Genomic DNA, 22,550 nt, shown 5'->3' on the forward strand with positions numbered 1-22,550 from the left:
AGCCCAATCTTTAAAAATGTGCAAAAGAAATGAACACTCACACCATAAAATTATATAAAACAAGCTCATGAAAAGATGATCAACATTAGTCCTCAGGAAATGTAAATTAAAACCATAATGAGATAGCATTTCACACCTACTTGGGTCGTTAAAATTAAGACTGACAATACTAAAGGTTGGCAGGTATGTGGAGCAACCACAACTCTCACACACTGCTAAGTGAATGTAAAATGGTACAACCACCACTCTGGAAAGTTGTTAGGCAGTATTATCAAGTTAAACATATACTTGCCATATCAGCCAGCAATTCCACTCCTGGATATGTACCCAAAAGAATGACAACTGATGTCCATAAACACTTTTACACAAAAGTTCATAGTAGCTTCATTCATAATACCCCAAAACGTTTTGAAAACTACCCAGATGTCCATCAACAGGACAATGTGGTATATTCACATAATTCACATAATGAAACATTACTCAGTATTTTTTAAATGAATTAACAGCACGTGCATCAACATGGCTGAATCTCAAAAACATTGTTAAGTGAAAGCCAGATAAAAATGAGTAAATAGGGACTTCCCTGGTGGTGCAGTAGTTAAGAATCCGCCTGCCAATGCAGGGGACGCGGGTTCCATCCCTGGTCCGGGAAGATCCCACATGCCGCGGAGCAACTAAGCCTGTGCGCCACAGCTACTGAGCCTGCGCTCTAGAGCCCATGAGCCACAACTACTGAGCCCGTGTGCCACAACTACTGAAACCCGCGCGCCTAGAGCCCATGCTCTGCAACAAGAGAAGCCACCGCAATGAGAAGCCCGTGCACCACAACGAAGAGCAGCCCCCGCTCACCGCAACTAGAGAAAGCCTGTGCGCAGCAACAAAGACCCAACACAGCAAAAAATAAATAAATAATTTTTTAAGTAAGTACATATTATTCCTTTTATATAATAAAACTTCAAAAACAGGCAAAAGTGTTCTATGATGATAGGAATCACAAATGTAGCTGTTACAGTGCAAGGGTGGTGGTGATTATGAGGGGATACAAGGGAACTTCTGGAGTAAGGAAAATGTTCTACATCTAGATTGGAGTTTTGGTTACAAAGGTCTATATGTATGTCCAACTCATTTTTTTTTAACCACAGATCTGTGGTTTCACTGTATATAAATTTTACTTCAATAAAAACAAAAAGCACCTCACCACTCACAGACAAATCTTGTCTCATTATTCACAACCACAACCATATCATAAACTACCGTTCAAGACGAGGTTCAGGATCAGTGAGGTTTTAGCACAAAGATTAAACATGGGCTCTCACCGTGCAAATCCTTGTGGCAGTTCTCCAAGGCCGTAGAGTGGATAAAGGTATGGGCTTTTGCCATATCTTGCCAAAGACTCACTGTAAAGTTTAATCCTATTAATGGTTTCACAACATGGTTGATCTAAATAGCTAGACAAAAGGAAATGACCATTAGAAAAGGGCTTTGGTTTGCATTCTTATATTCAATTTAAAATCTTTTTCTGAATGGATTTTAATTCAACATCTCCATATTTTATTTAAAAGGCTCTAACTCTAATACGCAGTTAGAACTTCTTCTTTAGTAGTATAATAGAGCTATATATTTGTTTTGTTAGAATTTCCACTCTGCAGAATTGGGAAATTCAGTGAAGAATTCCAAGAAAAATGTAAATCTAAAAACCAAAAAACTTACTCATCAGTTCTGTAAAGTGCCAGGGCATGACCAGTAAAATCTATAACATCTTGGCCCAGGTCAAATTTCTTATACACCTCTCGCATTGCCGTCTTCTTAGGATCAATGCCCTCAAAAGTTCTAGGATCACTCTCATCAAAGTTGGCAACATACACCAGGAATTTTCTGAATCGACGTTTTTCAAACAGCCCCATTAGGCCTAAAAAATAATTTTTCAAAAAGCACACACTCACAATAGGACACTGAGGAAAAGAAAATGTGAAAATAAAGTTTAAATATTTTATGTTATCTGAGGCTCTTCTAAGGCAATGTGCAATTTAAAATATGGGAGTTTGGACATTGCTTTAAAATAAACTGACAGTTTCATAACACTTTAAAATAAACTGTCATAATTACAATAGATCAGCTATTAAGCCTTCAATTTTACACTACAAGTAATTATAACCAGTAATTAATTAAATGCAATATGTATAATTATACCTCTTATTAGGTACAAGATAAATAAGACTTTGAAAAACTATTATTCATGAAGGCATCTATCTGAAAGTTTTTTTGAAAACTCTGATCTGTACTCCAGCAACTGCCTAAAATTCTCAATGCACTTCATTCTTTTTTCTTTTTCTGTATGCTAAGATACACTCTGGTATTTAATGGAAAACCAGCTTAGATACCAAGAACAATCTCTGACCTCAAAGAAATTTAGATGCTGATTATGCTGCCAGTCACTTTAATGAAGTCCGAGATAAGCAGTTCACTGCTTTTTACACTAAAAAGTAGATCAGGAGAAAGCTATGAACTACCACCTAAGAAACCCTCAGTTCTTCCTACTAGTCAGGATCCCTACTACCGTAGATTGCTGGTAGAAAGACAAGGTCAAAGGAAAAGAAAAATTTCTGGTTCCATCTCCTTCTTCCCCTTTCTTAAACCATACGGCTACTTTAAAAACAACTATAGCTTTAAAAATAAATGCTTAACCATTTCTTTTATATCTGTTGACAGCTGAATATTGTGATAATTTAAACATTATTTCCCCCAAGACTATAGCTGAAATCAACAAAACTGAAAATTAAAATGATCATGAGGCTATTCATGACAGCTGACTACATTTAACTTTTTAAATTAATATTTACAACCTAGCTTTAAAAAAATGGACAGACTGCATACACAGTAAAAGCATAAGGCTAAAAAGAAATATTCTATTACCACGCAGCCCCCTACTTAAGACACAAGTGTAGTTTCAGGGGAAGGTGTAAAACAGCCAAAGGAAACACGAGTCACCACTGCAACGCACTTACAACTTGGGGGTCAATCTGGTGGACACTGCCTGTTGGAACCTAAAGCTCTTACCAACAGTTTATTGTTGAGTTATCGCATAACTTCTCTTAAAATAAAAATGAAAATCTACTGTGTATTCTTAAATTCCCCACTCTTTCCCTCTTTTCATCTCCCTCCCTCCTCCAAGCCTTGAGCCTGACAGGGACACTCTCCCAGCACAGTGGACTCCTGTCTCCCAGCACAGAGGAGATGCTCTAAGCTGCTCCTCCATCCCTTTATGTCAGAACCAGATACCAGTGCAATTACCAACATGTGAGAGACCCGGTGCTCATTCTGAAAAAGTCCTAATTTAACAAATTCAAATATTATTTCCTACCACGTAATTTTTATAACAGCTACTTCTATATGACGATGCCTTCCCTGGTCACCCTATTTAAACTAGTAGCCCCACCCTCACTCCCTCCTTTCATCTCCATATCCATCTGATACATTTTTATATCAGATTATATCACCATCTGAAATGCTTCTCCTTATTTATCTATAGCCAGTCTCCCACTAATGGAAGCTGCAAAAGGGAAAGCATTTTTGTTTACTTTTTTCCTTCTGTTGCACCCTCCCTACCCCCAAACCTAGAAGGGTACCTGGCATATAGCAAGTGCTCAATAAATATTCAATCCATATAATTAACATCTGATGGGACTGAATATAAAAGAAGTTGACTTATTCATATACTGGACATACAATATATAAATAAAATACTCAAATTATATGATAAAAGGACTAGAAAAAATCTTTTTCACAATTAGTCCATTGAGTTGTACCTTCACTCATTTCAAATGGTTTTACTTTTCCTTCATTCACTTGCACACTGAGGGTTATTTACCAAAAAAGACACTTATGTCAAGACTTTTAAAACAGAATAAAGCTACAAAATCCAGAGCAGTTTCAATAAGAGAACAGAAAAAAGCGTTCCAATTAACTAACAGGCGTAAGATTTGACAAGTGAATTAAAAAATAGAAAAATCAGAGTAGAATTAACGTCACAAGAAAAGCACTAAAACATGGCACACAACATGTCATTCCAACAGTGGACCTAAGCAGCCTCACCCCAGTTCACAGCTGGGCTTTGCAGCAGGCACACCAACTCCTGACAGCCACAAGCCCTGAGATGTCAAAGGTGCTCCCGACAAACAGATGCCTCACAGCGGTAAGAGTGAGAACAAACAAGCAAGCTAAAGATTCAACCAAGGATACAAGATTTTGCTGGGCACGTTTCAAAGCTATTCATGAAAATGTCTCAAACTTCTCTGAACATAGTATCTGTGTTCAACATTACTCTAGAGGCCAAATATACTCATTTATTTGACTAAAATAACATGTGACCAATAAACAAATATTTATTGGAACCTTGAGGTTTTAGCTGGCATCATGACCTACCACAAGAACCAACAGTATATACAGCTCCTAAAAAAGCCAATGTAAACTTAGGCTACATTAATAGAAATATATTGTCCTAGGAAAGTAAAAGTCCCAAGGACACTGAGTGGGCAGACAACACTTGGAGTATCAGGTCTGGTCTGGCTCTAATTCTATTATATATAAGATAAACTTGGCAAATCAGAGAATTTCCAAAGAAAAGTGGCCAAGGGACCTAGACAGCATATTATATGAGAAACAACCACAGGAACTGGAAATATGTAGCACGGAGAAAAAAGGAATTCCAGTGTACGTGACAGTTGTTAAAATATCTGAGAAGCTACGTTTATATACTAGATAGTTCAGCGGTTAAGAGTGTGGGGTTCTTGAGTCTGACAAATCTGGCTTCAAACTAGTTTTACTAGTCATGAACTATGCTACTTTGGGCTCTTTCACACCTGTATACCTCGGTGTTCCCATCTGTCAATATAGATAATAGCACCACGTCTCAGAGGGTTGTAGTGAAGGACTATATAAAATAAACTTCGACTATACACATAAAATAATTAGTATATAAATGCCTGCACAAAATGTTAAAAAATGTTAGCTATTATTAAAAGCATAAAATAATTTGTTTTTATTTATCTTTCTTTTGAACTTCCCACCCTCTACACTTTTCCTACCCCATTCATTCATTCTGCCTAGAATTGTCTTGCCTGCCATTCCAAATTCAAAATCCTATCCATTAATATAAAAATAGTTGCTGATAAGGTAGTGATTGGTAAAAATTCATGAAACTGTATACTAAAATAGGTAAATCCTAGTATATGTAAATTAAACCTCAATAAATCTAACTTAAGAAATACATACATTAATATATTTGCTTATTTTTGCAAGAAGAAACATAAGGAGGGTAAATCAGAAATAAGTAAAAATGATCACCTATCAGGGTGGAAAGAATGGAGTGGCAAAGATAAGACTCTAAATATATCTTTTAATATAATTTTGACTTTCAAGTCATGTAAATGTTTTACATATTTGAAAATACTAAATCAAAAACAGAAACATAAAACTGTTAAGTCCTTCAATTTTTATTAAATGAAGGAAGTGGCTGAAGCTATTAATATAGATAAGAGCTCAAAGAGAGAATAAAAATTTTAAATTAAAAAACCACAAACTTTGTTTAAAAGAGTTCTACTCAAACTGCTGAACTCTTATTTCTATGAAAACACTTTATTTAAATTAGATGCACTGTCACTGAAAAGACTTTAAATGATTTCTAACCCATGATCACACCATGGACTCCCCTCCATTCATTCAGAAGCCATCCCTTCCCTTACCCAACTGTCACTCCCAACCTGGCTGCAATTATTAGTGCTATCTTTTACTTTCTGGCTTTAGTGTTTTTCAACGTTTTATGCCCAATATTTTCTCCCCTAATAGCAAGAAGTAAATAAATGGAGCTAGAAAAACTGCCAAAATAACTTTAACTAGGTTTTTGTTTTTGTTTTTTTGCGGTACGCGGGCCTCCCACTGTTGTGGCCTCTCCCGTTGCGGAGCACAGGCTCCGGACGCGCAGGCTCAGCAGCCATGGCTCACGGGCCCAGCCGCTCCGCAGCATGTGGGATCTTCCCGGACCGGGGCACGAACCCGTGTCCCCTGCATCGGCAGGCGGACTTCTCAACACTGCGCCACCAGGGAAGCCCTTAAACTAGGTTTTTAGGTGAGAAATTTTTTTTTTTTTTGGGGGGGCTGCATTGGGTCTTCATTGTTGTGCACGGGCTTTCTCTAGTTATGGCGAGCGGGGGCTACTCTTTGTTGCGGTGAGTGGGCTTCTCATTGCGGTGGCTTCTCTTGCTGCAGAGCACAGGCTCTAGGCGTGTGGGCTTCAGTAGTTGTGGCTCATGGGCTTCAGTAGTTGTGGCTCATGGGCTTCAGCAGTTGTGGCTCATGGGCTCTAGAGCGCAGGCTCAGTAGCTGTGATGCATGGGCTTAGTTGCTCCGCGGCATGTGGGATCTTCCCGGACCAGGGCTCGAACCCGTGTCCCCTGCACTGGCAGGCAGATTCTTAACCGCTGTGCCACCAGGGACGACCCCTAGGTGAGAAATCTTTTCCAATCTTAATGCCAAAATAATTACTGGAGAATTTACTGACACTCTTCCTATTCTCCCAATGCAAACCTTTCCCTCCTCTGAACTCCTACAGCACCTACAAAACTTATCTACCCTTTAGATATACAAATTTATCCTTCCTTAAACTGCTCTGCATGGCAACAAAAACACCTTAAAGGATGGAAGGTTTTTTCTCAGGGTGTTTGCTATTTAAAAGACTCAGAATAAAAAATGTTAAGCAGAAATCTTTGATGAGCCAGTAGAGGAAATAATTTGGGGCAGAAAACAAAATCACTCCATATTTACTGGGAATACCTAGAAACAGAGATGGTGGGTAATGACACCAGCACCACTTAGAGGATGAGTTCCACCAGAACAGCATGTTGGACAGAGTAGCAAAGGAGGTCAGCGTAGATGGGTGATGAAGTACACGGACTGTGCAGCAATCCCACCAGGGTTTCAATGCCATCCTGCCACTCATTACCTATGTGATTTTGGGCCCGAGTTTCCTCATCTATAAAATGGAAACCCTACCTCACAAAGGGCTTCACAAGTCAAGTAAGAAAGCAAATGTGAAGTGTCTCTCACAGAGCCTAGCACAGGAAACAGTCCAAGAGACAGTGACTCTCACGAATTATTAATCTGAAAAGAGTATACTAGACCTAGGAAGGCTCAGCTTCACCAGCAACAGGCTCCATGAGATAAAACCTCTCCAGGCTTCAGAAGGGCAGGAATTTCTGAACATCTTGTTTACTGAAGTACTCTCAACTGCCTACAACAGTGTCTGGCACATAACAGACACCCAATAAATCTTTGTTGACTGGATGAATGGATGGATGACTAATGCAGGGGACCTTAAATTTTATCTCTAAGATCCCTTTATGTTATAAAATCTTAATATTCTGAGAAAATAAAATAGAATTACTTACTAGATGCCAGGGCTTCTGCTTCAGTGGAAGGAACCTTGTAGATTTTTCCTCCCTTATAAACAAAGCTCCCTTCAGTCACTTTGAAATCCAGATAGCGAGTGACCTCTGTAAAAAGCAGCATCTTAACCAGCTGACCTGTAAGAGTCACATAATTCAAACTGTTACTTAAATCTTACTACTTTCAAAAATCAGCAGAAATAAAAGTACATTTACTAATACTAATGGCTTTCCCATTTTTTCTTAACACCATCCAGTAACTCCTAGAAAGGTCTCCAAAGCCATATTTTAAATAGGACAATCAGAATGCAGACCTATTGCTTAGCATATTTAGACTTTTTTTAAATGTTACAACTTCAAGGTTAATAACTTCAACATGCTTTTGTAAAAGTTATACAATAATTATTAGAAGTATGAGGTTTCGAATTATAGTACAACTGCAGGTGTTTGGGTTTCTTTAAAGTTCCTACTGTATTTTAAAGAGAGACAACTCATAGGCAAAATTTTCCAGGAATTTGTGCTTTTCAGTTTCTAAGTTAATTTATATTTATTAAAATGAATACTAGTTTTGGGTCAAGAAAAAGCTAGGATAAACCAAAGAAATTTTGGTATACTAAAAACTGTAAACTTCTTTGAGAAACCAAAAAAATTATTTTAAAGCTCATTTGAAAGGATAAACATACAAGGACATTCAAAAAACATTCTTTTTGAGAACAAGAAATAGAGTAATGAGGAGACCTTTATGCAGCCAAATGTTTCAGTATACTGTACATTAACTAGTCCATAATCAGTGAAAAACAGAGACCCATGTAAAAGAATTTAATATATGATGAAAGTTTTCTAATCAAAGTGGAAAAGATAAATGATGTTGAGGAACAACTGATTAGCCATTTTGAAGAAATAAATTTCTATCTCTACTTCTCAAACAACAAGGTAATAAAATAAATTTATTCATGTTAAGACAGATGAACCTTGGGAGATTGGGATTGACAGAAACACACTACTATATATAAAATAGGTAACTAATAAGGACCTACTCTATAGCACAGGGAACTCTACTCAATACTCTGTAATGGCCTATATGGGAAAAGAATCTAAAAAAGTGATATATGTGTATTTATAACTAATTCACTTCGCTGTACACCTGAAACTAACACAACATTGTAAATCTACTCCAATAAAAATTTTTTTAAAAATAAAATAAAATTGTGACATATTTTCATAGTTCTATGAAGGAATAAGATAGATGCTGACATAAAAACACAAAACAAAACAGATGAACTTATTTATACAGTGAAAAAATGAAACCATAATACCATTAAAAGCAGATATTAGTATTTTTATAAACTTGAGGTAGAGAGAAAAATTTTAAACATACTTCCAAATCAAAACCAATAAAAGAAAGCTCAACCAATGACTGTGTGAAAAATAAAAGCTTTTGTACAGAAAAAAAAAAAAAAAAACACAGGAGTTATATATAATGCCAATCACAAACTGGAAAAGATATTTTCAACATACTTCAAAAGGGCATTTAACAGCTGTTATAATAAGCTCTTTTATATCAATAAGGAAAAACACAAAACGTCAATAGAAAAATGTGCAAAGCGAAAGGCTGGCCAGTTCATTAAAGAACATGAAAGCCGGGCTTCCCTGGTGGTGCAGTGGTTGAGAGCCCGCCTGCCGATGCAGGCGACGCGGGTTCGTGCCCCGGTCCGGGAAGATCCCACATGCCGCAGAGCGGCTAGGCTTGTGAGCCATGGCTGCTGAGCCTGCGCGTCCGGAGCCTGTGCTCCGCAACAGGAGAGGCCACAACAGTGAGAGGCCTGCGTCCAGCAAAAAAAAAAAGAACATGAAAGCCAGTAACTCTAGAAATCATTTCACCCTCTAGTAAGTAGACATATTTTAAAAATCCACTATTTTGTCTTCTAGTATGACAAAATCACAAAAACTAAAATGAGTAATATCTGGGAGTGGTAAAGGTACTGGGAAAGGGGCAGCCTCAGTCTACTGGTGAAGTAAAATTTGGCAATATAAAAGAAAAAGCCTTAAAAAATTACTGCCTTTAGGGACTTCCCTGGAGGCACAGTGGATAAGACTCCGTGCTCCCAAAGCAGGGTGGTCAGGTTCGATCCCTGGTCAGGGAACTAGATCCCACACGCATTTCGCAACTAAGAGTTCACATGCCACAACTAAGGAGCTCATGAATGAAACTAAGGAGCCCACCTGCCACAACTAACACCCGACACAACCAAATAAATATTTTTAAAGAAAGAAAGAAAATTACTGCCTTTATCCCCATACTACACTTCCAGGAGTATACAATGAGATTTATCATCCCCTCCAGCCCCTGGTTCCATCCCTCCCTCTCTCTTTTAAATGTTCACAGTATACTGACTGAAAAACATGTTAACTGGGAAGAGGTGGGGGGGAAACTGGCAGGTGATACACCAGAATATTAACCGTGATTCTAAACAATAAGATTCTGGTTATGAAAATTTTATTTCCTTTCTGCTTATCTGTGTTTTCTAATTTTAATTAAATAATTTTATTATTTATATAATAAGAATTTTGTGTTTACAATTAACCTCAATATAATTCAGTTATTTAACTTCAAATTTCAGGGAAAATTCCAATAGGATCTTTCCACTGAACATATTCCCAAATTACAGAACATAAATTCAAAAAAGGGGGAAAGGGTGGTACATACTTTATTTCATGGGACATAAACAATTTAGTTTTTCAACGTCATCTCAGAAAAAGATGCTAAAAATCACAAGATGCAATTTAAAGATACTCCTCTAACTAAAAATATGAGAAAAAGAGTATATTTTAAATTTCTAGTTTCTGTTAAGGATTAGTTTATTAGTTTGCCTAGGGAAAAAAAAGTTTCAAAAAATTCAACAGCTAAAATTATAATGTTCTAAAATAATATACCCATTAAACCAGGAACTAAGAAAATACCGTGATGCGTTTTAAAAACAAAAAATCTAATGAACATCCATTACTTATTCTATGCCAAGGCCTTTGAAAGGGTTATTTAACAACTCCCTCAATCCTCAGAACCACCCTATCACATTACTATTATTATCATCTCCATTTTACAGATAAGGAAATGAAGCTCAGACAGGTTTTGTAGGTGGTCTGGGGTCGCCCAGGTAAAGACATTTTGTGAAGTTCTCTCACCATATGTCACCTTTTTCTGACATTAAAGAGCCTGCAATGGACTGTTAAGGCAGTGCTTCTCTAACGTCATTCTGCTTAGGAATTGCCCGGGGCTCTTATTAAAATACAAATTTTGCTTGGGTAGTTGTAGGTAGCGTCTGAGATTCTGCATTTCCAACCAGCTCCAAGTGCCCCTTAGTCCATGGACTGAACTTTGCAAAGTCTTAAGGCATTACTTTCCTCCGTTTTCTCGCCTCTTCCACCTCCTTCTCTCTGCCTTGGCCTTATTTCCTTTTCTACTCCCTGCCTTCATATACCTTTAAAAAATTTCCTAACAGAAATGACCCACAAGTGTGAACCAGTAATATTAGTGATTCTCAAAAGGATGTACAGAAATAAATCCACTCAGCTGTCTTAAAGTTTCATGTATATTGAACAGTGTCAGATCATTCAGACTTCACTGAGCTCTTTGGTGTTACCTAGGGACTTCACATTATTTTTAAAGCACACAAAAGACCTCCCCCCACAAAAAAAAAGAAAAGAAAAAGCCCACTAGAGCATACTGAATCCAGTTTCTTCTTACTCTTCGTGCTCCGTGAGGCAAAGTGAATCATCAGATGATCTCTAAGTACCCCCAGTGCATGAGCCCTCTGTTCTGTGATATGAACCCTGCTGAAAGCCATGGTCGCCGACCAGGAGGGTGGATCCACTCTACCACTGCAGTGTTCCTTGGGGCCACCTAAGGCCGTATTTATGACTTCATAGCTGCCATTTCTGCTGCATTACAGTGAGATGTGTCCATGTTTCTATCGATGAGTGAACCTCAAGACGATCTTCTGACTGGCATACATTTGAGAGCAGCCACAAAGATGTTATTAGTATTTATTTACCAAAAGTTAAGATTTGAGATTGGAATTCTGCACACACCAAAATTATTGCCTTTGTAGGAATTTTTCTTTTAATATAACTTGATTATGATAATTATTTGAAAAAAGTCACACTTTTTATACTACTGCAATGCCATTAACACATTATGCAATCATTTGTTTCCAGTTCCCTTTTATTCTTTGTCAGGTGCCCCAGCTGTTCCATGGGAGTTGATGAACAGAAGATACTGTCCTGGGAAATGTCTGTTCCACCCAGTTCCATGTGTAGTGAGGAAAGTATACACAGTGTGTGGATCAGTTCCTTAACTGAGTTAAGGGACCTACCTGGAATATGAGCATTTATGTCTCTCACTGTTCACTCACTCACATATACCTGCTTACCACCCCCAATCCCCCGCCCACCCACCTGCCTGTCCTTTCCTCTCTTATCTAGCCTAGCATGTTACAGACCAGTTTGCAAACTCATTTCCTACTGAGGCCAGGCAGGTAATAGAAACGAGCAAGGTGGACTGGGCTTAAGGGAAGGTAGGAAGTGGTGGAAGCTGAGGGGAACCTGAGAGCTCAGGAGGCCTTATCTAAGGGAGGAAGCTGCCAGTGAGTCCTTATCTTCCAGCATTTAAAGGGGATCTAGGTGGTTAAGAGAGTGGATCCTAAGAGATCTCATCACAAGAAAAAAAACCCATTTTTTTCTTTTTCTTTTTTGTATCTATATGAGATGATGGATTTTCACTAAATTTACTACAGTAATCTTCACAATATATGTAAGTCAAATCATTATGCCGTATACCTTAAACTTATACAGTGCTGTATGTCAATTATATCTCAATAAAACGGAAGGAAAAAAGGAAAAAAAATGAGAAAAAATTAATATGAAAAAATAATTGTGAAAGCTTACAAACTAGAAAAAAACATTAATATGGCTGTTTCTGAAGGCCCAGTTACCTAAGATTGTCACCAAAGTATCAAGAGGAAAGTCTGTTACAAATGCTTACAATTCTGATATTATGCCACAGCATAATTTTGTTTCTCCAAAACCAATTACTAAGAAGTCACCCCCTCTTCCCTCCATTCTTAACTTACCAACTCTAGATGCCTCTAATGGGCCCTATTACTCACCATACCGTTGCCATTCAACAGAATCCACTTCCACATAACTGGAGTAACACTCTCTGTCAACAGTTACTTTCTACTTTCAAATTGGATTCAATGTACTATCATAAGTTTAAGTTGGAATTCTTTACCATTCGCCATAAGGAACTTGGGAATTAAGTCAACATTCCAGTCTCTTCCTCTCCCCATTGATGCTGGTGGTGCTCCAGGTATTTTAAATCTTTTGTATAACTAAAACCAAAACAAAACACACACATAATGTAACAAAATTTAACTTTCATTGCACAACTATTTTTTGATGAAGTGATTTTGGTATAACTAAATACCACCAACATGAGGTAAAGTACAAGTGCATTTCATTTTTAATCAGAACATGTAACACTATTCCAATACATATATAAATTAAACATATTACTCAACTCATGAATGCCAAAATAAATATTGCAGAGGTGGTGTGTATTTGCTTTTAACTAGCAGGAATACAAAACAAACTATTTGTTATGATGTACTAGTTTTGCAGAAACATCCCTTACTATTTGTAGAAATCATTTACGTTCATTCTCTATTAAATAAAAAGCTAACAAAGGCTTAATTTTGCTTCTGTGGTTACATAGGGAGTTAAAAATAAATTTTGGATTATTCAAATCAGAAAAGACAATTAAAATTAGTTCCAGTTAATTTATAATTTACATGAGTTTGAGGCTCTAAAAGCAGCTTGCAGCTTAAAATTTAATATTCATTCAAACTCATGAATTCTATTGCTAAGATGGAACAGAACAAGCAAAGGTGGTATATATTCACTCAATAAAAACCCCCAAGTTCTTGAGTACATTAAAAAAGAGTACACAACCCAGTCAAAAAATGGGCAAAAGATCTAAACAGACATTTCTACACAGACATATATATGGCCAAAAAACACATGAAAAAATGCTCAATATCACTAATTATTAGAGAAATGCAAATCACCTCACACCAGTAAGAATGGCCTTCATCAAAAAGTCTACAAACAATAAATGCTAGAGAGGGTGTGGAGAAAAGGGAACTCTCCTACACTGTTGGTGGGAATGTAAATTGGTGTAGCCACTATGGAGAACAGCATGGAGCTTCCTTAAAAACCCAGAAAGAGAGCTACCATATAATCCAGCAATCCCACTCCTGGGCATATATGTGAAGAAAACCACAATTCAAAAAGATACATGCACCCCAATGTTCACTGCAGCACTATTTACAATAGCCAAGACATGGAAGCAACCTAAATGTCCATCAGCAGAGGAATGGATAAAGAAGATATGGTACATATATACAATGGAATATTACTCAGCCGTAAAACAGAATGAAGTAATGCCATTTGCAGCAACATGGGTGGACCTAGAGATTATCATACTAAGTGAAGTAAGTCAGTAGAGGAAGACAAATACCATATGATATCACTTACACGTGGAATCTAAAGAAAAAATCATACAAATGAACTTATTCAAAACACAGAAACAGACTCACAGATTTCGAAAACAAACGTATGGTTAAACAAAGGAGAAACACGCAGGGGACGGATAATCTAGGAGTTTGTGATTAACATACACACACCACTATATATAAAATAGATAATCAACAAGGACCTACTATATAGCACAGGGAACTCTACTCAGTATTCTATAATAAGCTATATGGGAAAAGAATCTGAAAAAGAATGGATATATGTATATATATAACTAAATCACTTAGCTATACACCTGAAACTAACAACATTATAAATCAACTATACTCCAATATAAAATAAAAATTAAATTTAAAAAAAGAGGGGGGCTTCTCTGGTGGTGCAGTGGTTGAGAGTCCGCCTGCCGATGCAGGGGACACGGGTTCATGCCCCGGTCCGGGAAGATCCCACATGCCGTGTAGCAGCTGGGCCCATGAGCCATGGCCGCTGAGCCTGCGCGTCTAGAGCCTGTGCTCCGCAACGGGAGAGGCCACAACAGTGAGAGGCCCGCACACCGCAAAAAAAAAAAAAAAAAAAGAAACAGGACAGTTTGCTCATCTTACTTAACACTAGCTAATAAATATACTAGGTGAAGAAGGAATGACGCCAGCGCATCACTCCACAGATGATTTACAATGGAGAGGTCAGTGGTCATCACCTCAACCAGATCAAACTGAGCATCATGAACAGTGATGCTGATGCAGGCACTGTGCCTCCTTATGGGATGCAGTATGAAGTGCCCAACAATACCTTCTTATAAACTGGCCTAGACTTGCCCAAAAAAAAGAGGTGGCGAGACTTTTGTAGATTAAGAGAATAAAGGGAAACAACACAAAAGGCAATGCTTAAACTAGTTTAAAAAGAAAACAAACCACTCCTACACAGCAATATACAACATTCTTGGGTTCAATGGGGGATTTGAATATAGTCTGGATATTATGGTTAATTTTCTTAAGTGTGATAATGATATCATGATTATGTTGGAGAATGTTGTTCTTCACAGATGAATGCTGAAATATTTAGGTCAAGTATCATGTCTATTACTTTCAATGGTTCAAAACCAATAACACAAACAGACATGAAGCAAAAAAATATTCCACTGGTATTATTCTTTCAACTTCCCTATATGCCTGAATATAGAGAAAAACCCTTTTTGATATAAACATTAAGTTTATTTCATCAAAGTCACTATTTTAAAAGTAACTGACAATATCTATATATCTCTTATAAAGCACAGTACAGCTCAGATTCATACACGTGGATGGTGAACAAACCCCACACAGAGAAATAAATATACTTAGTAAAACACACTTTGGAAATGCTTCATGTGCTCATTTTCTAAAGAAGTAGGAAGCACAGAGTATAGCAAAAGGAACTAAGCTTTGACATGGAAACACCTAAATATCCATCAACAGAGGAATGGATAAAGAAGATGTGGTGCATATATACAATGGAATACTACTCAGCCATAAAAAAGAATGAAATAATGCCATTTGCAGCAACATGATGGACCTAGAGATTATCATACTAAGTGAAATAAATCAGAAAGAGAAAGAAATACCATATGATATCACTTATATGTGGTATCTAAAATATGACACAAATGAATCTATCTACAAAACAGAAACAGACTCTCAGAGAACAGACTTGTGGTTGCCAAGGGGGAGGGAAGCTGGAGGAGAGATGGAGTGCTACTTTGGGATTAGAAGATGCAAACTAGAGCGGACAAACAATAAGGTACTGTATGGCACAGGGAACTGTATTCAATATCCTGTGAAAAACCATAATGGAAAAGAATATGAAAAAGAATATATATAGGGCTTCCCTGGTGGCATAGTGGTTAAGAATCCACTTGCCAATGCAGGGGACACGGGTTCAAGACCTGGTCTGGGAAGATCCCACATGCCGCGGAGCAACTAAGCCCGCGTGCCACAACTACGGAGCCTGTGCTCTAGAGCCCGCGTGCCACAACTACTGAAGCCTGTGCACCTAGAGCCTGTGCTCGGCAACAAGAGAAGCCACCACAATGAGAAACCCGCGCTCCACAACGAAGAGTAGCCCCTGCTCACCACAACTAGAGAAAGCCTGCATGCACCAACAAAGACCCAATGCAGCCAAAAATAAATGAAAATAAAATAAACTTTAAAAAAGAATATATATATGTATGTGTAACTGAATCACTCTGCTGTACAGCAGAAATTAACATAACATTGTAAATCAACTGTACTTCAATAAAATAAATTAAAAGAAAAAGGAACTAAGCTTTGGAATCATATAACCTGGGTTATCAGCCCGTCTCCGTGATCTTAAGCCCACAGAAACTGTTTTGCAATCTAAAAAATGGGGATAAAATCTCTTTGAGTGACTGGGAAGATAACTAAGACCATGTGGAAAGCACTGGCACTGTGCCTGGCGAATGTTAGGTCTTCATCAAAAGGTACCCTCCATGCACCCTGTCAAGTCTACACTCTATTAACTTCGAGAGGGAATAGATAACTGCTCCAGATGGCAACAAAGGTCACAATTTAAATATCTACAAGCCCCAAACTAGGCGCTCCTGAAAATTATGATGTTACAGGTAATCTATTTAATAAAACAAAATTAAAACCATCCATAAAAAAGTAGAGATTCACAAGTAAAAGACTCAAAGTACAAAAGGGACATTAATTTATTTTAATACTTACATCTTCCAGCGGTGTTATAGATGCACTCTCTCCTCCATAATATGGGTTTCTATCCATGTGAAGAACTTTCTTTCCGTTCACTGACATTATACCTGACAGGATACATTCCTACAGGGAAAGCGTAAGTATCTTCAAAGGAAGGAAAATGTTACTGCATGTTTCAAACAGATAATTTTTACAAGCCTGTCATTAAACATTCTTTTAGTAATTAATACTTATGTATATGCGATATTTGATGTAATTTTTAAAGACAAAGCCCTAAAGCAACCAGGGTTCAAAGTGTGTTCTGAGTCCCAAGGTTTAAACTATTTTCATAGTAACACTAAGACATCATTTTTCCCACTGTGTTATACTTGCACTGACAGCAGAAGATCAATGGTGGATAAAGCAAATTAGGGCGGTGGCTCTAGCTGCACTAGTCATTATATTCTTCACCACAAGGCACTCATGGTTTAAAAAAACAAGGCCAGTTTCACTTAAGACTATCCTTGATGAAGCATTAAAAATCACCTCTGTTAACAACACCCTTGAACACCCATCTTTTAAATATCCCGTGTAGCAAAACAGGAAGTTCACATAAAGCAATTCTAGCTCAAGGAAAGCCTTTTGTGCGACTGATTTGTAAGCTGACCTAGCTACTTTTTTCATGGATCATTTTTTTTTAATATACTTATTTTTATTTATTTATTTTTGGCTGCACTGGGTCTTTGTCGCTGCGCGCGGGCTTCTCATTGTGATGGCTTCTCTTGTTGCGGAGCACAGGCTCTAGGCGTGCGGGCTTAAGTAGTTGTGGCACGGGGGCTCAGTAGTTGTAGCTCACGGGCTTAGTTGCTCCGCGGTATGTGGGATCTTCCCGGACCAGTACTTGAATCTGTGTTGCCTGCATTGGCAGGCGGATTCTTAACCACTGCGCCACCAGGGAAGCCCCACGGATCATCATTTTTAAGTGGAAAAATAACTGACAGACTATGATTGCTCAGACTTAGGATTTTGGCAGACATTTTCTCAAAAATGAATGTCAAGGAAAATAACCAACAGTATTTGTTGCCAAAAATGAAAAGTCAAAATTCTGAATGAGGGACTTCCCTGGTGGCGCAATGGTTAAGAATCCGCCTGCCAATGCAGAGGACACGGGTTCGATCCCTGGTCCGGGAAGATCCCACATGCCACAGAGCAACTAAGCCCATGTGCCACAACTACTGAGCCTGTGCTCTACAGCCCACGAGCCGCAACTACTGAGCCCATGTGCCACTACCACTGAAGCCCACACACCTAGAGCCCGTGCTCTGCAACAAGAGAAGCCACTGCAATGAGAAGCCGATGCAAGCAAGAGTAGCCCCTGCTCGCCACAACTAGAGAAGGCCCATGCGCAGCAATGAAGACCCAACACATCCAAATATTAAAAATAAAATGTATTGAAAAAAATTTTTGAATGAAAATCTGAATTTTGGAAAACTTATATCCACCACCATGGGTACATCAGATCCCCAATACTTAAAGGACTTTTCAGACAACAACAGTGATATTAACAAATATGAGCTTTTGATATGGCATAATGAAATGTGTCAACAATTCAGAAGACCTGCATTACTAAGTAAAACAGTACTTTCCCAAGTGACCAATGAATGATGTTACAAAATCATACAGGAGGTTAAAAGAGAAATTCAAAGTGCAAGCTAGATTAACAGATTTTAATGTAACGGAATAAGAAATGTTCACTGATGTGGTTTCAAATTTCATATTGCAATTAATCTTTAAAAATACCCTGCCACTTGTGTTTAGGTGTAAATTATAAAAGGATACCCACAACAATCTGAAAGGCTATTAAAATACTCCTCCTTTTTCCAACTACACATCTGTCTAAAGCCTGATTTTCTTCATATACTTCAGCTATGACAAAAATTATGAAAGACTGAACACCAAAGCAGATAAGAATCGGCTATCTTTTAAACTAGATATTAAAGAGATGTGCAGAAAATGTAAAACAACCATACTCTTCTCATAAATTTTTTTGTTTTGGAAAAAGTTATACTTCAAAAAACTGTTATTCACGTTAACATGTAATGAGTTTATCACCGTTATCTTTAAGTGAATAAAAAACATTTTTTTAATTTCTCAGCATTGATTTCTAATAGGATAAATACTGACAGATACTCTTACAAGCAAAAGCTCTTCAGGGACCTCAATTTTTAAGAGTGTAAACAGATCCTGAGACCAAGAGTTTGAGAACTAGAGCCCTAAATGAAGCATCCAGGATAACCATTAATCAACTGACAATCAACAGAGGATTATAAACCATCACTCTCAGTAAAAAGGTAAACAAAGCATAAATATACTAAGACATACCAAATCAAGATGGGGTGGGGGAGCAGTCAAGAAAGTCAATCCAATTAATGGATTAATGAGAAGAAACACAGAGATGGGATATTCATTCACCCAAAACCCTTATACCAGAGTTTAGGTGATGCGAGCTTTATTTTTTTAATGACAAAGGAAATTCTCTGTAACTTTATAAATCCTAGTGCTTCTCAAATTTATCCAAGACTCCAGACAACAGAGAACAAGCTCATCCCCCTACAAGCCTGACTCTAAAATCTTTCTTTTCAAAAATTCATACATATCTCAAATTCTCCTCCATAATGTACTATTCATTTTAATATTTTAAAAATATTTTAAATTAGTTACTATCAGGTTCAAATTTTACTCCAAGAGGGTGCATCATTTCTTATTTAGATCAAGAAACATTATGAGCACTCCAGGCCACCTCCAGCCATAACCACTCCTCAGCCCACAGCCACGCTCTTGACTTTTAAGAGCAAAGATTTGTTCTACCTGTTTTTGAACTCTGAATAAATAGAATCTTGTAGTATACACTTCTTGTATACACCTTTTGGTCAACATATGTTTACAAGATTCATCCATGTTTTGTTTGCAATAGAAATTTTCTTACTCTTACTGTTATACGGCAGGGGTCTCTAAAGTACAGGAGCCAAATCCAGCCTGCAGGCTATATTTGTAAATAAAGTTTTACCAGTAAACACCCATGCCCATTCATTTACATGTTGGCTGTTTTCACTGTACCACAGTGGAACTGTAGCTGTGACAAAGACCAAGTGGCCTGAAAAAGCTGTGGACTTTTACAGGTTTGCCTAGCCCTACCAACAGTGGATCTCAAAGAGAGCTCCTGATTTGGTATCACCTTGTGAACTTGTTAGAAATGTAAATTCTAAGCAGATTCTGAAACTTTACTTTGCATCCACATCACCGGGACAGCTTGCTAAAACAGAACGCAGGGCCCCACCCCCAGAGCTTCTGAGTCAGCAGGTCTGCGGTGGAGCCTGAGAATCTGCATTTCTCACCAGTTCCCAGGTGAGAATACTGCTGGTCCAGGACCAGTTTCAAGAACCACTAGTAAAGCAGTGCTGCTCAAACTTTATTAAACACCTGGGAAACTAGATTTTGATTCAGCGTATCTGGGGTGAGGGGTATAACCGTCTGCATCTCTAGTAAGTTCTCAGGTGTTGCAGAAGCAGTTGATTCATGGACCACGCTGCGGGTAACAAAGCCATAGGAGTCTTTTGAATGAATACTCCACACAGATATTCCACAACTTATTTATCCATTCTATTACAGGTGGACATTGGGATCGTTTCCAGTTTGGGGCTGTTACAAATAATGCTCTATAAACATTCTCAATGTGTCTTTTATGTATGCACTTGTTGGATAGACATCAAGGAGAGTACAGATACTGCCAAACAGCTTTCCAAAATGGTTGTACCAATTTCATAAGCTGTGTCAGCAGTATATGAAAGTTCCTGTTGTTTCAAATCCTTGCCCAACATTTTGTTCTGGCCTTTTAATTTCAGTCATTCTAGTTAGGATGTGGTTTAATTTACATTTCCTGACAAATAATGAGACTGAGCACTTTTTCACAGTTTACTGATAATTGTAGTACCTTCTTTTGATAAGTGCCTATTCATATTATTTGCCCATTTTTAAAGTGGGCTTTCTTTTTTTTACTACTATATAAAAATTCCTTATATATTCTAGATATTTAAAAGTGCTTTATTGGTTATATGTATATTGAAAATATCTTCATCCATTCCACAGCTTGACTTTTAACTTTCTTAATGAGGTCTTGATAAACAGAACCGAAAGTATTTTAACTGTAAAAATTAACTCCAATATTATCAAAAGCAAATCACTTGCTTAAAAAAAAATCTAAAGTACTAACATATGATTCAATATATTATATGAAAGTAGAATAATATTTACAATCTCAAAAACAGATTATGACATAAACAAAGGAAAACCAAATAGTCACATTTCCAGTTGACAAAAAAGTAGACTTCACGGTTCAACTTTTGGAAGCAAAATCACAGCAAGCAACTTTGAGTGTTGCACAGCTTCTATATATAACTTTTCATACTTCACTGCAAATAAGCATGACCCACTCACTGGACCATGGCTCCAAAGCAAGCACTGAAGGCTGAGGCCTAATAAAGGACCCAGGAATATAAAGATTCAGCAGTCCAAAGAGCTGATACTAACTACCTTTAAAGGCATCACTTGGAGCAAATATATTAAAAGCTAATTAATAATTTGCAGGTTCACTGATTCTTCTAAACCCATCTATAAAAGACTGCTTTTACAATGCCAAGAGAATACATAGAAGCACAAATGTAATATTTTAAATTTTACTTTACAACATGGGATGAAGTCATTAATTCACTGATAAAACCAATCACATCTGAGTATAGGGTATATATTAATGATTCCAAAATTTTAGTATCTTCCCAAATTAACTCAAAATTAAAATCTACTACTATCTGGTGAATACAGAATAAAAAGCAAAGCACATCAAAGTCAGAGAAAATACTCTAAGTGAATTTCCTTTTTTCACACTAGACAACCTGGACCATCCATCATCTATGTCAAGAATACTGATAGGGCTTCCCTGGTGGCGCAGTGGTTGAGAGTCCGCCTGCCGATGCAGGGGACACGGGTTCGTGCCCTGGTCTGGGAAGATCCCACATGCCGCAGGGCGGCTGGGCCCGTGAGCCATGGCTGCTGAGCCTGCGCGTCCGGAGCCTGTGCTCCGCAATGGGAGAGGCCGCAACAGTGAGAGGCCCGCATGCCGCAAAAAAAAAAAAAAAAAAAAAAAAAAGAATACTGATAACTTTTACCAGAAAACATATATGAATGAATATTAACGAACACATTAGTTTTAAAACTAACAGATGAGAGTGCTCCACACTTAATTTCAAGCTCACCCACAACTGACCTAACAGGATAAGAATATACAGACTCACAACCAAAATAACTAAAACTGTAAAACCATCTTCAGAATCCAAGTTTTTTTGGTGTTTTGTTTGCTATTATGCCTTATTTATTTTTTATTTTTAGGGCTTAGAGCATATTAGGTGCTCAGCATGAATAAGTGAACAAATGCATGCATGCAATGCATTAATGATGCACACAGGATGCCTGGCAATCTCAGGTGGGTCTTTCATCCAAACTGAGCTCAGGCCCAGAATCCAAGTTAAGATAATGGCATCTGCCACCCAACTGGTTCTTCATGTTGGCCTACATAAAGGGGTAACCAGATTAAACTAAATGTTTGAAGTTCAGCTGCAGCAAAATTCTAGTCTGTGCAGATGTGTGGGTGCGGTGATGGTCAGGAAGGACCATATCAGTGATACTGAGGCTCACTTCCCTTCAGCACTTACACATAGTGCTAGGTTTGCAATAATCAGAGTAACTAACTCAAACGGACAGCACCTAAACACACTAG

At 37.7% G+C, this 22,550-nt stretch overlaps 1 protein-coding gene across 1 annotated transcript in view; it reads right to left on the minus strand.

Moving 5' to 3' along the window:
• GDI2 (GDP dissociation inhibitor 2) overlaps positions 1-22,550 on the minus strand; it is a 44,604-nt gene that overhangs the window by 16,413 nt on the left and 5,641 nt on the right. The window contains exons 2-6 of the mRNA XM_082835608.1: positions 16,757-16,864; positions 12,730-12,829; positions 7,443-7,577; positions 1,711-1,909; positions 1,317-1,448 (exon numbers count right to left, since the gene is read on the minus strand). Of these exons, the coding sequence (XP_082691734.1) occupies positions 1,317-1,448; positions 1,711-1,909; positions 7,443-7,577; positions 12,730-12,829; positions 16,757-16,864 (674 nt within the window). The remainder of the gene's footprint in view (positions 1-1,316; positions 1,449-1,710; positions 1,910-7,442; positions 7,578-12,729; positions 12,830-16,756; positions 16,865-22,550) is intronic.

The sequence above is a fragment of the Leucopleurus acutus genome (assembly GCF_964270905.1).
Source record: "Leucopleurus acutus genome assembly, chromosome: 1".
Classification (NCBI taxonomy): Eukaryota; Metazoa; Chordata; class Mammalia; order Artiodactyla; family Delphinidae; genus Leucopleurus; species Leucopleurus acutus.